The 13,606-nt window shown below is 48.6% G+C and overlaps 1 protein-coding gene across 5 annotated transcripts in view; it reads left to right on the top strand.

Moving 5' to 3' along the window:
* Nucleotides 1–11,897, top strand: part of si:dkey-94l16.4 (transcription factor 20) — a 34,096-nt gene extending 22,199 nt beyond the window's left edge. For all 5 annotated transcript variants that reach the window (XM_051918815.1, XM_051918812.1, XM_051918811.1 and 2 more), the window contains 4 exons: nt 4,387–4,480; nt 4,563–4,612; nt 9,189–9,268; nt 10,983–11,897. In XM_051918815.1, coding sequence (XP_051774775.1) covers nt 4,387–4,480; nt 4,563–4,612; nt 9,189–9,239 — 195 coding nt within the window. In that variant the 3' untranslated portion in view covers nt 9,240–9,268; nt 10,983–11,897. The remainder of the gene's footprint in view (nt 1–4,386; nt 4,481–4,562; nt 4,613–9,188; nt 9,269–10,982) is intronic.
* The last annotated feature ends 1,709 nt before the right edge of the window (nt 11,898–13,606 follow it).

Genomic DNA, 13,606 nt, shown 5'->3' with positions numbered 1-13,606 from the left:
TGAATGACTGCACTCGTCCTAATGGTTTTCCTGCTTGTGGAAACATTTTTGGAATTGCTGAAGAGGACCATTGTCCAAGGCCTGCAGCAATTTTTTTCGTTGATTTCCTCCACGGTACCAAAACGCTTTCCTTTTGACTTCTATTTTCAAATGGGGGAACAAGAAAAGGTCGCACGGAGCAAAGACCAGGTGAGTAGGGAGGATGGCAAGAACTCCAAGACACACAAGTCAATTCAGAAATCTCTCCAATAGTCCGACGACGAGCTCCGTAAATTGCATTGCAAACTTTTTTTCAACATTTTTGTCGTTCCTAATTGTGGAAGTTCAGCCAGATCTGGATTGGTCTTCAAGTTTGAAACGCGGAAACCACTCGTAGACCTGAGTTTTAGTTCCACCTTCCTCATTAAAAGACGTTTCAAGCATCAGTACAGTTTCAGCAGCTAAGAGGAAACAAAATTGAACGCAGACTCGCTGCTGTGTGATCACCCATCACAAAAATCGCAGAACGCGTTCAGTAAGCACCAAGAAAAACCGACACGGAACGGCGTATGAGCAACGGCATGTGGCAGACTGACACAGACTACTGTAAGTGTGCTACACCTAGCGGCGAAATTCACAACTAAGTCGAGATTGGGTGCCAGGTACAGAGTCTGGTTATTTTTGGGTACACCTGTGTGTGTGTCTGTGTGTATGTATATGTGTTTGTGTATGTATGTGTGTGTATGTGTATGTATATATATATATATATATATATATATATATATATATATATATATATATAAAATTAGTGATAGAAACACAGATAGATCTTTATTGGCAGCCAGGGATATTATACAGGTGGCTGCCACAAACCTTTTCATGAAGTCTGGTCTATCTATCTAAAAGGCTTTTGAAAATAACAGAGATGTTCACAAGACTGAGTCCAAAATAGAACTGATTCCTCTGGTGGTAAGATGGCGGCTTTAAAGGCCCGTATAGGAAGTGACATCATCGAAGGGTCCGGAACCGGGCCGGATTTCTCAGGGAACGATCTGCAGGGAACTGAGAAAAATGGTCAGTGCACTCTGCCTCCCCCTGGTCAGATGTGGTATTACCATTACTTAAGCCCTTACAAAGGGGTTTGGGGTGGCCGCCCCCGTATACTGTAGGTCATCGAAATGCAGAAAAGCAACTGATATTCTGGAGTGTTAAACAGAACTGAGGCACAGGTAGAAAATGGTGGTGTTTAAGGAGGTGCAGTGGAGGTGACGTCTGCTGGGCCAGAACTGGAAGTAGTGTCTTCAGGGCCAGGCAGAATTTCCCAAGAATGGTCTGCACGAGAAGAGAAAGGGTTAATGCACCCTGTAATCCCCCCCCACCCCACCCACTCTGTTTTGGCATGCCATTTCCCTCCTCCTTCAGCGGCCTCCACATGTGCGTGTGTGTGACAGTCCAGACTTACTGTACATACTGTATACACACACACACACACACACAACGAGATCTCCTCAGACTTCACCAGTCCCAGGCCTTAGGAAGAGCCGCTTGTTTATGTTTTGTTTACTTTTTATATTTAAAATCTGAACTCTGAGTTGACGAGGACTGTTGCCATTGTGAGAAGTTGTCAGTGAGGTTGATCAGATGTGTTTTGCCACTGAATGGCCGCTCATGAGCAGTAAGGGTTACGCCACACGTTGTTAAGACAGCCCTGGTGCTGGTAAGTCAAGGGGGGGGGGGTTGGGGGGTCCATTGGTCAGGCAGGCCAAACGTCTCTGATAATCAGGATGAAATTCAGTCCATGGATGGTGTGCAGAGGCACGTGGTCACCACACCGTAATGGAAAGGCGGTCGTTTCAAAAGAGAAATAATGAAACACCTGAGTGACTCCATACAGATCTGGACGTTCAAGTGAAGTTTATTAAAATGTTTTATTTTAACCAGTTCTGGGTTTGGGAACGGACAAAGGGGCAAATTTAAAAAAAAAAAAAAAGTGAGGTGAGGGAGTTAGCCTGGCGGTGCCAATCCAACTGCAGCCTTCCAGGAGTTCACCTGAGGAGCCCAGCCAAACGCCGTGCTGGGTGAGGCTCTGGCAGTGGCCTCCCGACTCGCATGAACGATTCACTTAATCGAGCCGCTTGGCGCAGGCAGCAGGCCTGGCTACACTTCGGTCAAAGGGACAAATCCACTGGGCTCCCATTAAAGCACACTGAGCTGCTCAGCTGAGCTGACTTTTGTAAGGCAGACAAAGGAGCAGCGCCAGGCCTGCCATTTCCAGTCGGGCTGTGCAGGTTTAGACTGGTTGTATGTAGGTGGGAGACGCGCTGTTGCAATCGCCTCGTTAAATACGCCCCTTTAGTTTCTTCCACGTGCAGAACACCAAGGCATCGTGAAGAATGCCGTTTTAAAGTGATTATGCAATAAGAGTGTCGCAAGAGTCCTTAACCACACTCAACAGACGAGCCACGTGAAGGGCACACATCCAAACAGGAAGCGCTCGAGCTCACCCGGCTTGTCTTGGTGGGTGCCGCCTGTCTGTCTTTTTTCTTCTTCACGATTTTCCAACTTACAGAACGTTGTGAGTGGCAGTCTGGTGAAGGGTGAAGCTCACAGTCCAGTTTTGGAATTCAGATTCCTGCATGTGAAGAGCCAGAAAGTGCCAAGCGATTGGCAACAATACAGTAGTTGTAAGGGGCCAGTTAAGAGCTCTGTGCTGGGGGTGCGTCTCAAACCCCCAAACTGTTGGCACCGTTACAGACACACAAGTCCTGGTCCAAATCGTCCTTTTTTTTTTTTACTGTGCGGGTTTTCTTTCCAGCACCACGCAGTTGATTGTCCTTCCTCCAGGTGAGCTTTGTCCTCCTCATCTCCTGACTCTGACCCCTCGGTGAGTGAGGTGAGGTGGCTCCTTTTATGCCAGAAACCTGATTAACGGTGCCTGGCCGTGCTACCCGTCTAAGATGGGTTAAAATCAAGGTTATTAAACGTTAACGTCTGCGGCGCGCCTTGCAGTTCAATTCTCTCAGTTATGTGCCATGGGATTTGTAAAAGGAGCACCAATGTTTGTGATGTGCCATCTGTTGGAATGACGGATGCAATTCCAATGTCTCTTGTTATGCCATTTGTCATGGGATTTGTAAAGCAGTGTTAATATTTGTGATGCTACGCCATCTGTTGGAATTACAAGTGCAATGTGTTTTATTAGTATTAGATGTTTGTGATGCGCCATCTTTTGGAGACACAACCGGACAGACATGCAGACACTTTTGTTAGGGTGGACGTTAGGTCTTGTGCCTTTTTTTGTTTTTATTTCATAAGACTAGGGAGCTGTGCATTTCCGGGAGCTACTGAAGCCCACCCAAGCCACCCACACATGTCACTACCCCCCAACTGGCACTACAGGATGAGGAAGAGCAGCGTTGCTCCCGATGGCCATTGATTTTACAGCTGGTCTTCCTCTCCAGGTTATTTGTACATCTGTTGCCCCCCCAAAGGCAGACCAGCTGTCCCAAGCAGGTGACTGCTCCGTGGTCTTCACTCACGATGCCATGTAAACCTGGCGACGCCTGCCTGGCTTGATTTGGCCTGCCGTTTTTCTTTATAATTATAAAACTTCGCTCAGATGAGTGTGTTTAAGGGACACTTGAGCTGGAAAGTGTCTACGGAGCAGTGACAGAGACGACAAGAGTGAAAATGCCCGAGTCTGGATAGGTCAGTTGAAATTGGCCAGTCCGCCTACCCCACCTGCAGCCCCCCTCATCTTACAGCCACTTCGGAGCGTCTTAACTACGCCCGGTGGGTCCTGAGCCTTTACAGAGCTTGAGAATTTAAACAAGAAGCCATCAACGTCGAGAAAAATCTGGAAGGAAAATGGAGAATCCTTTAAACACCTGCAGAGTATAAAATTAAGAGGGTGGGGTGGGGGGCTCCTTCTCCTCACTCAATATGAGACGTCAGCATGTCGAGACAAAAGAGGAAACGGCAGCAGCCCCCATTAGACAGACATGAGAACGTTGTACTGCATGTCATCGGCCTTTTTATTACCCGCCTGTCCTCGTGTGCCATCTTCATGTTCGGAGTGGGCAGACGCCAGTCTGACATGTTACTTCCTGTACGGCCGCCCAGCACAAACGGCCGGTGGGTCGTCTTCTGAGGCACAGGCCAGCAAGGCTCCTAAACACTAAAGTAGAACACGGGACCCTGAAGGGGAAGCTCCCATGTGGAGTGACGACCTGTGAGCCCCCGTGACGCAAGTCAGCTTGGTCACCTCGCCCTTAAATACCTAAAAAGGGATGTTTAGGCCAAGAGACATGAAGCCAGTATTGGACGCGCTCTTCATTAGTTGGCCCGTTTGCTGTGCAGGTTTCGTTTTTCGTTTATTAATCCTTTTGTTTCTTTTTTCTCTTGTAGGTGTGCACTTCATGCCACAAGTCCGGTGCCACAATAGGCTGCTACTTCAAGGGGTGTCCTAACAAATATCACTATACGTGTGCGTTCCTGTCAGGTAAGAGAGCACTCTGATAAATTGGTGTCCATGTCGATACGCTGTCTGGTTTTGTTCAGTGTGCACTTTTATGTCTTGACAGACTGTGCTCTTGATGAAGACAACTTCTCCATGAGGTGTACCAAACACAAGGTAATAAAACACTGTGCGGCTGGGCCTGACATCTTTAGTGGTAGTCTGCCCAAAGACCACCCTCTCCTCTCGCCGGATTATACATTTTGGGGTTTCTGCCACACCTTCTGTGCATCACTTCATCTCCATGATGGAGCAGAACCTGCGCTCTGAGCTGCTGTGGACCCCAGACATGTGATGTGCACCTCTGATTTACCTCAAATGTGCACAGGCTTTGTGCAGGACTGTATGGCATTGAATGCAAGAATTCCAAAGCTTGTTGCACTGGTGCTGCCGCCATGTTGTAAAGTGGTGGTGTCATTGGCGCCAGTGAAAGCGATACGTTCCGTTACCGGCCAGCTTGTCAGATTCTGGTCTCATTTGTGTTACGTGACTGTCCTGACGGACCGTGAATTCAGCGCCCACAGTGGGGCGATTGCTGAAACGCTCATCACGTCTGGTCATGGTACATACAGTATGTCTGTTGACCGTCTCTTTGTTCTGGCCTTCTGTCCACCACCGACAAATCTCTTTGAAAACACTTCCTAAAGGGCGTGCGTTTGAAAACAACGGCTCTCGTGTGGCCTCCTGAATGGAGTTTTTGAAAAACGTAGACGTACAGTTGTCACACGCTGAGGCACTCGCCTTCGTTTCGTTGTGATGATGCCCGCTGCCTTGTGGTTTACAAATGTCCATACGTCATCTGCCCAGGTCTTCGGGTGCTCTCCATGTTCCTCGCAGTTCCAGCATTTCAACTTGACTTCAAGCGTCACCCTTGACTGATAACGTTTTTACCTGTCAGTTTCTTTGCACGCTTATTTCTTTAAACCAAGGGTTCCGTGGACCCCAGAGGGTCAGATAAAAATGAACATTTGTATTCACTATACAGCCCGGTCCTGTTGATTTTTCTCACCTGAGCCTAATGTGTGAGTAACAGTGAGGATTGAAAAGAATCCCCCCCCCCCCCCCCCAAAAAATATTCCCTTTTTTTTTCGTTTGCTTTACAGCATTAAATGTAAACACACACACTAATATTTCTTCCCAGCTTTACTTACTCAATGCCACCTCTAACATCCAAGTGAAAGATATCACAGCTACAGTTCAGAAGAATGATAAAAAATCAAAACCAAGACCTACTGAGATGAATAAAGGCCCCCCCCAATGTCAATGTCATTTTGTTGACCCCCCCCTTTTGCTTTAATGACAGCCTTGAGTCTGCTGATTCTTCTCTATCAGTTTTGCACACCTACATTGAGCCCACTCAATATTTGCCCCCTCTTCTTTACAGTTTAACTGTTAAGTTCACTCAGATTAGATGGTGAGTGTTGGTGGTTTGCTATCTTCAGATCTTTCCACAGATTTTCACTGTGATTTAGGTCTGGGCTCTGACTGGCCACACCAGGACATTCATGTTTTCTTCTTCAGGTCAATTTTGCTGTGTGATTTGGGTTGTTGTCTTGTTAAAAGGTGAACATTCTGCCCATCTTCAACTTTCCGGCAGAGTTTTCCTCCAGAATTTGATGGTGTTCTGCACCCTCCATTTTTCATTCTACTCTAACGAGAGCCCCAGGCCCCCCACAACAGGATGCTGCCCCCTCCATGCTTTACTGTAGGTATGGTGTGTTGTGGATGGTGAGCTACATTGGCGTACTGTTTGGTATTGAGGCCAAATAGTTTGATTTTGGTCTCATCTGACCATAAAACTTTTTTCTACGTGGCATCAGAACCTTCAAGGTGCATTCTGGGAAAGCTCAAACGAGCCTTAATGTGGCCTTTCTTGAGAAGTGCGACCCTCCCGAACAAGCCACCATTGTGGAGCACTTGTCAAATTGTTGTCACATGCACACCATTAATGACCACTCTGTGCCATAAAGTCCTGTAACTTCTTCAAACTGGCCATTGGCCTCTCGGTAGCCTCTCTTACCAGTTCCATCCAGTTTGGAGGATCCAGGGAGGTCCTAGTAGTACCAAACACATCTTTATGATGGACTTTACTGAGCTCCTTGGGATTGATGAAGACTTTGAGATGTTTTTTGGTCTCCATCTCCTGCCTTATGTCCGTCCACAACTCTATCCCTGAGATCTTTTGAAAGTGGCCTGTCACCCCTAGTCAGTTGTGTGCTGTCAGTGGCACTGCCAAGGAAGGGAATGAATGGACCAGGAACAGCTTCACTAATCACACTCATTACAACTGAGCACAGGTGGAAGGAAAGCCAGTAACCGTAATGGAAATGGGGGGCACTGACACCTGATTGAGTTGGGGGGGGGGGGGGGCGATCCTTTATTCATCTCAGGATTTCTTGTTTTTGATTTTTTTTATCATTTTTTCTGAACTGTAGCTGTGATATCTGTCACTTGGATGTTAGAGGTGGCATTAAGTAAGTAAAGATGGAATAAATATTAAGTTTGTGTGTTTACATTTAAGGCTGTAAAGCAAAAAAAATGGGAATATTTCAAAGGGGGGGTTCTTTTCTATACCCACTGTATATACGGTGAGAAGAATGTTGTGTGAGAAACACCACAGTTACCATGCAGGTGAATATTTCTAGGGAAGGGGGGTCCGTAACTTTCATTAGATTCTTAAAAGGTGGTCCGTGACTCAAAAAAAGGTTCAAGAATCACTGCTTTAAGCCGAGGTCTGGTCGTCACGCCAAGTTTATGATTACAATAAAAATAACCACAACGTCACACTGCTGGCACCTGCAGGTGTCTTGAGTTTTAAGACCGGGGGTTCCAATCACATTCTTGACAGTGCGAGACCCGGAAAAAGAAAAGGAATGGAACCGATAAAGATGTCCGTCAAATGTGGATAATATTGGCAAAGCTAGGAGCCAGTCTCCAGGGGCAGCAACTCTGCCTACGTATGGTCTGCATGATCGATTGTAACGTGATTTTTAGAAAGGCTTTGTTGCTTTCCAGTTAGAAAAAAATCTTCCAGTTCATCGTATGGGAAAGACGTCACCTGCCTGCTATCGTCGGGTGTTGTTAAGCTGCCCACATCACATTGTGTTGCTAATAGGGAAGGCTGTTTCGATTCACTTTGCCAATTTGCTTAACTAAAAGTATTTTTATATATATATATAAAATAATATTTTGTGTTTTGGATTGCGGTGCCTAACCCTGGCCCAGTTATGTTCAAAAGGAGACACTGGACTCCTGCACCGGCTGTTTGCAGTTCTGCACTGACACCTAGTGGGCTAAGGGTGCATTGCAGTTGCTTGTAAAATTTGTGCCTCACTGCATACCCTAAAAAGTTTTCAAAGTAAAAGTCTCTTGGGTCTCCCTTTGGTGGTGGGCAGCAGTGAGAAGATGCGTCCTTGTCTCCAGATATTCCATAGCCCATTTCACCTCTGACATATCTACATATGAGATACGTTATGTGGTGAACATTTTATTTCCAGGAAGTCGTCTTAGTATGTGTGTAACTTGTTGAGACGTCTGGGATATCCAACACTCTGGCCATCTGAGGCCTTTAGCTTGATGTACTTCATAACGCAGTGTAACCCCCCAAGTTGCAGCCAATCCAGATTGGTGAGGATGGAGAGTGTGCCACTCACACACACACACATGGCCAACCTGCACATTGGAGTGGTGGCCAGGAAAGCAGACTAACATAGACAGCCCAAAAAATAGTTGGGGTACCACCCTGGTAACTCCTTTTAAAAAGACAGCCAGCAAACGGCTCCAAACAACAGTAATGACATCTGGAGCTCCGCCCTTCTCGGGTGTCCGTCTGACATCTGATGCCACCTTCTGTGTAGCAGGACAGCGTTACAGGGCTGGTACCAGAAGGGGCAGAGCCTTCTTTAGGCGTCAGGGTGTCTCTTTCTGGCTGTGGAGGAGTTTAAAAAGATGGGGGCCGCCCTGTGAGATTCAGACTCGAACCCCAGCAGCCGCGCTAAGCACTGCACCGGTGGGCCACTCAGGCCTGATTTAAAGTGTCCTCCGAGTGGCTATGCGCTCATCAAACCGACGGACTCGCCCCGTGTGATTGGATTGCGCCCATCTGCTCATAGGACAGAATAGCAGAACAGGCTGTGACTCACAGTTTCATGTAACAATGGTGGGCTTTGTAGTCCTTCAGGCCCTTCACGCCTGCTTTTGTAAAGGGACGGCTTTACACGCTGATGGCCTCCCACCTCCGTGTGAAATGCTGATATGAATTGTTAATAATGGAGCTGCCATTTTAGAGACTGACAGGATGAATAATGAAAGTGCGTCGAAGGGCAGTCGAGTGCTTGAAAACCAGAAAGACTGCGTGAAGAAGGAACGCGTCATTAGACAGAAGGCCAGGAGGGGGGTTTTGTCATCCTGCCCGCTTCCATCACCGTCGTACCATGAGCTTCTCGTGTCTGCTCTTCTGAGTTCAGACTTGGCAAGCCACGTGGCATAATGAGGTTACTGTGGAGCAGCGAGTGCAGGCCAAGAGCAAAGCCTTGACGAGGAGTCCCCCTGTATGAAGGGGTCCCGCCTCCACCAAGGGCACACGTGTGCCACCATTTGGGGGTTTGGTGTTTCTGAGGGCAGCCCTGGGGTGAAGGATAAAGCTGTGGATGTTTGCTTCATCTCTCTCTTTGTTTGTTTTCTCTCTCGTCAGAGCAAAATGTCTAAAGGATCTGGGACTCCGGACAGAGGAAAGAACAGGTGACAGAAGAACAAGCAAGTCAACTATGCAAGGTTTGTGCTTCACACACTTGACATCCCGGGTCTCCGTACGTCACAGTACGCTGTGAAAGGCGCAAGCTAATCAAGATAACAAAGGTGTAAAGTGGGTCTGGCGGATACCAGGGGCAGCCTTGGGTGGCATCTTCAAACCGAGCCAGGAGGGAATACGACCAAAGGCAGACATCTCTACAGCGAGCTGCTTCAGTTTGTGTACGGCACAGTGTGCCAGTGTATCATCATGGGGTTAGTGCGACATGCCACGTTTGTCATAGCTTGGCCCCTACTCTCCCTGTCCACTTTGTGACGCTTACACAACCCGTCACTCGTCAAACCTCCATATAGGGGGACCCGCTGGCTTTAACGTGAACAACATGCAGGTGACCACAGATATGGACGACACCTAAAGGCTAACATTGTCCCTGAGAGTAACCCTAGGCACACACACAAGGGCTGACGCACCTTCACGGTGGCCCTGGGTATCACCCGGACCCCAAAAGGCTGACGAATGTTGATCCTGAGAATGAGCGGATGGACCCACGGCTTACTTGCCAACCATGCATGTGTCCCACCACGCTGTCCTCTCCCTCAAGTGAGAAGGGAAACCGCAGTCACTCCACTGCAGGTGCCCCGTGTCTGCTCTCGTTACGTCGGCCATTCAAGATATGCAAACAAAGTAAAAGATGTTTAAAATCCAATTATTAAGAACACGGGGCGTGAAATGAATGAGCGAGTGAGTGAGTGATGTGGAGAGGACCGAGGATAGCCAAGGACACGTATGAGGGGCCTACACGCAGGCGACATGTCCGTTTGTGGTTTGTAATTAGGGTGGGCTTACATCAAAGGTCGTCACTAAGCTCACGTTCTTCTTAGGGGTGTCGTGCCATTTGCAGATGACGTCATGCCGCTCGTCACCACTCAGGATACTGTGGAAAGGAATCTGGAGCAGTGGAGGAAGAGACCCCCTCAAATGAGTTGGAATAAGATGGGATGTGTAAGACTTAAGGGACAAGAACTTAATGGGGACACTCCTCTCCAGGTAGAAAGGCTCTCAAGGGTGGAAAAGTTCAAAGCTCTCCGGTCAACAATAACCAAGGATGGAGAGCAAATTCTAGAAATAACGAAAAAAGAATGCAATCCGATTGGAAAAACCAGAAAACCGATATCTGGCGTGTCATGTGACCCAGGGTGCAGTGCGTAAAAGTAGGGGGTCTGTCCACGATTGTGTATGGACGAGGAGCCAGGGCTGTGAGGAAGGTGAATGTTACAGAATGAAGGATGTGGAGATGGATGTGTGGAGTAACAAAGTTTGATAAGGTGGTCAGGAGTGAGAGAATCGGGGGTACAGGTAATGACCAACGAGAGAAGAAGTGGTGAGGAGATGGAGGAGAAGAAAACGAGCCAAGAGAACGTGAGTGGCCAGGACAGTGTGAAGACAGACAGGGGTGTCAGGTGAGGAGGAGGAGGAGAAGAGGGGTCAGATACAGCAACGCCACCTGGTGCACCCTTTAGAAAAGAACTGTGGTGAAGAACCAACAAGTGTCAGAGGTGTCATCGTCACCAGGGAAGAGACAGTGGAGGTGAATGGACAGAATAAAGGAAGACGTGATGGCAAAGGGGCTGACCGGGCACGCAGACCCCACGTGGAGATTAAGTAGACATTTTGAGAATTTGGTCTTCTTTTGTTCCGTCCCCCCTCTGATGCTTTTGTGTTTGTCTCCTTTTTCAGGTGAGGACCTCCTGTGCACCTGAGTGATTGTGTGTGGCGCCGCCGCCGCTGCCATGCTGTGGGGTACGTGTCACAGGGCCTGCTTACGCACCGCCCGTCTGTCCTTTTGTTTTACGGCCGGTCACTTCTTTGGAGTGGACTGAGCCTTAAGAGACCCTCGACTTAGTGCTCACAATGGGGGGGGGAGGGGAGGGGGGTGGGTTTGTCTCTTTAGAGCCCCTCAGCTGGGAAGCTGCCTTAACGCTGGAGCGACATGTTAACGGCGGTGTTTTAAATCGCACTTACTATCCTAACGACCCCGACGCGAGACCCTCTGGACAAATGAACTTTCATGGACCCCCGATGAGCAGGATGGCCCCAGTGGCGGGTGAATGAGCCTGAACTGAAGCGACTTTGGGGGGCTCGGTGTCTCCAGTGACCCCCCGTCTGGGCTTTTCATGAAAGTTAAGGGGGCTCGTTGTTTTGTTTTTTTTTAACTTTTGTAATTTTCGCCGCCCTTTAGTAACGGACGATGTTACGTATTTTATAATTTATTGCTACTTTCTTATACTTCACAACACTTTTGTATAAATGCCATTAGGGAAAAAAAAGAAATGTACTGGCAGTTCGCAATCCTGTTTTTTATTTGTTTTTGTTTGTTTGTTTGTTTCTTTTTAGTTGAGCTTTTGGGTAGAAAATTGTGAAACGTGTGTAGACGGTGTGTGTGCTTTTAACCAAAAATTCAAAGTTCTGGTTTTGCTGTAAATGTGTTTAGATGTCATCCACATGCGCTTCCGGACGTCATAAATATCAAATGTGCAGTCACACGTGCATGTTGGGAAAAGGCCTTTGGCATTATGGGTAACAGTAATCACACTTGTACATTTTTCTGGAAAAATTGCCATTGCATTGTGGGTAATAAATCTTCTTTGAAAACCCCTTGGTCACCATCTTTAAGTCCTCAACTGCCGCTGCCTGGGGGGGGGGGGTTACCAGGCCGAGGTTTGTCGTTGTTGGCTTCTTCTCTCTGATTGGTTTCCACCATTGCTGTAACTCCTTGCTGGGTGGGTTGGCATCGTGACCGCTGGTTTGGTGTCGTTTGATCCCACCTTAATAAACCGGGTGGCTTGATGGCGAGTAATTGAATCCATGAAAACAGCTGCAGTGGGGGGGCTGGCTGGCATTGTTGGACATCAGGTCTCCGTAACGCTTGAGAAGAAGGCGCCAGTGGCCGTACTACAAATCACAAGACGGTAAACTGCCCCGCCATGAGGTGGACCCGAGTACATGGCAGGAAACGGTCAAAGGTGCCAGCGCCGTATTCTGAAGAGCCACTCCGCCTGCACTGACGGGTCATTGGGTTCTCCTTCATTGTGGCTTCTCTCCGTCGCACTTCACAGTGACATGCAGGTGGACGACAACGCTGACCTTTTCAAAGCGGTGAAGATTAACCTTCATAAAAACGTCGTGTCGCCGCTCACTGCTCGGTGTGTGAGTGTGTGCAGGGCCTCGGGGTCTGATGGCCGGCTGTCCTCGCTCGTTGTCTTGGGTCTGATGTCCAGCCTGCTCTCTACCACGCTGTTTCTAGTTCTCCAGAACCAATTCCACTGGACGTTCACTCAGCTGACCATTTGCTTGTCATGGAGTTGCGCACAACATCTGAGATGCGATTGGTTTCATTTCTTTTGTGTTTGTAGTTGGTGCCCATGTGGGCGAGGTGGTCACACTCGGCCAGTAATGGCGTTTGACATCCAAAGGCCTAAGCAGTTCACCCCACTGCCTGCCTCATTGTGAAGGGCAGACCCCCATGCTGGCTCAGCACAAGTTGGACCTCCAGGTACAATCCAGCGAAGCCCCCATTGAATTCATGATGGGACTTCTAACAGCGGTGACTCACTGAGGTGTCCCATTAAATCGTTCAGATTTGTGTTTCTCTTAAATCCACTTGACTGGCCGCTGGTTTAGGACCACCTGGGCCTTTACCACTTCTGCTCTCCGCTGATGTGCAAATGATGCCCTTCAAGATGCGTAGGCCAAGTGCCAAGCACTCAGGTCGTGGTGAGGTGTGCCCCCCCTGCTGGGCTGCTCTTCACAAATGACCTTGTCACCAAGACCACCACCTCTGTATGAGGCCCCTTAATGTCCTCTAAAATGATAACCGACACCCAGCTAGTGGTGGCCTTGTGCTTGAATGCAAGTGACCAACGCTAGGGCTGACCACTACTGAGACAAGTGGTGGACGGAACACAGCGGGCGGGGTCCAGTGGTGTATAGAGGAGGATGTGCTGGGGTGGGGGGCTCCACCAGATGGTGCCAGGCTGGCAAAGTTGTAGTGTGTCCAACAGGGCCTGGTGGAGCGAGAAATGGTGCCACTTAACAAGGGGCAGTTGGTTATGCCCAGCGTGGAATTGTCTAACGGAAGAGGTCTGACCTGAAGATTTGGTGGACGCTCCTGGCACCCTTAGACATGAGGCCCGCTGGCATTTTGGTGACCAGCAGAACTAAAGTGGGCTCCACAGACATTGAGGGGATAACTAAACGTGTTTGTGTCGGGTCCTGAGCCAACAACACCGAGCACAAGGACCCCTTGACATCAACACGGGACGGCAAGGCAGGCATTTTTCACTGGCAGCGCTGGGGTCCCA

Source organism: Erpetoichthys calabaricus, chromosome 14, assembly GCF_900747795.2.
Source record: "Erpetoichthys calabaricus chromosome 14, fErpCal1.3, whole genome shotgun sequence".
Classification (NCBI taxonomy): Eukaryota; Metazoa; Chordata; class Cladistia; order Polypteriformes; family Polypteridae; genus Erpetoichthys; species Erpetoichthys calabaricus.
This window is presented reverse-complemented; position numbering and strand designations above follow the sequence as displayed.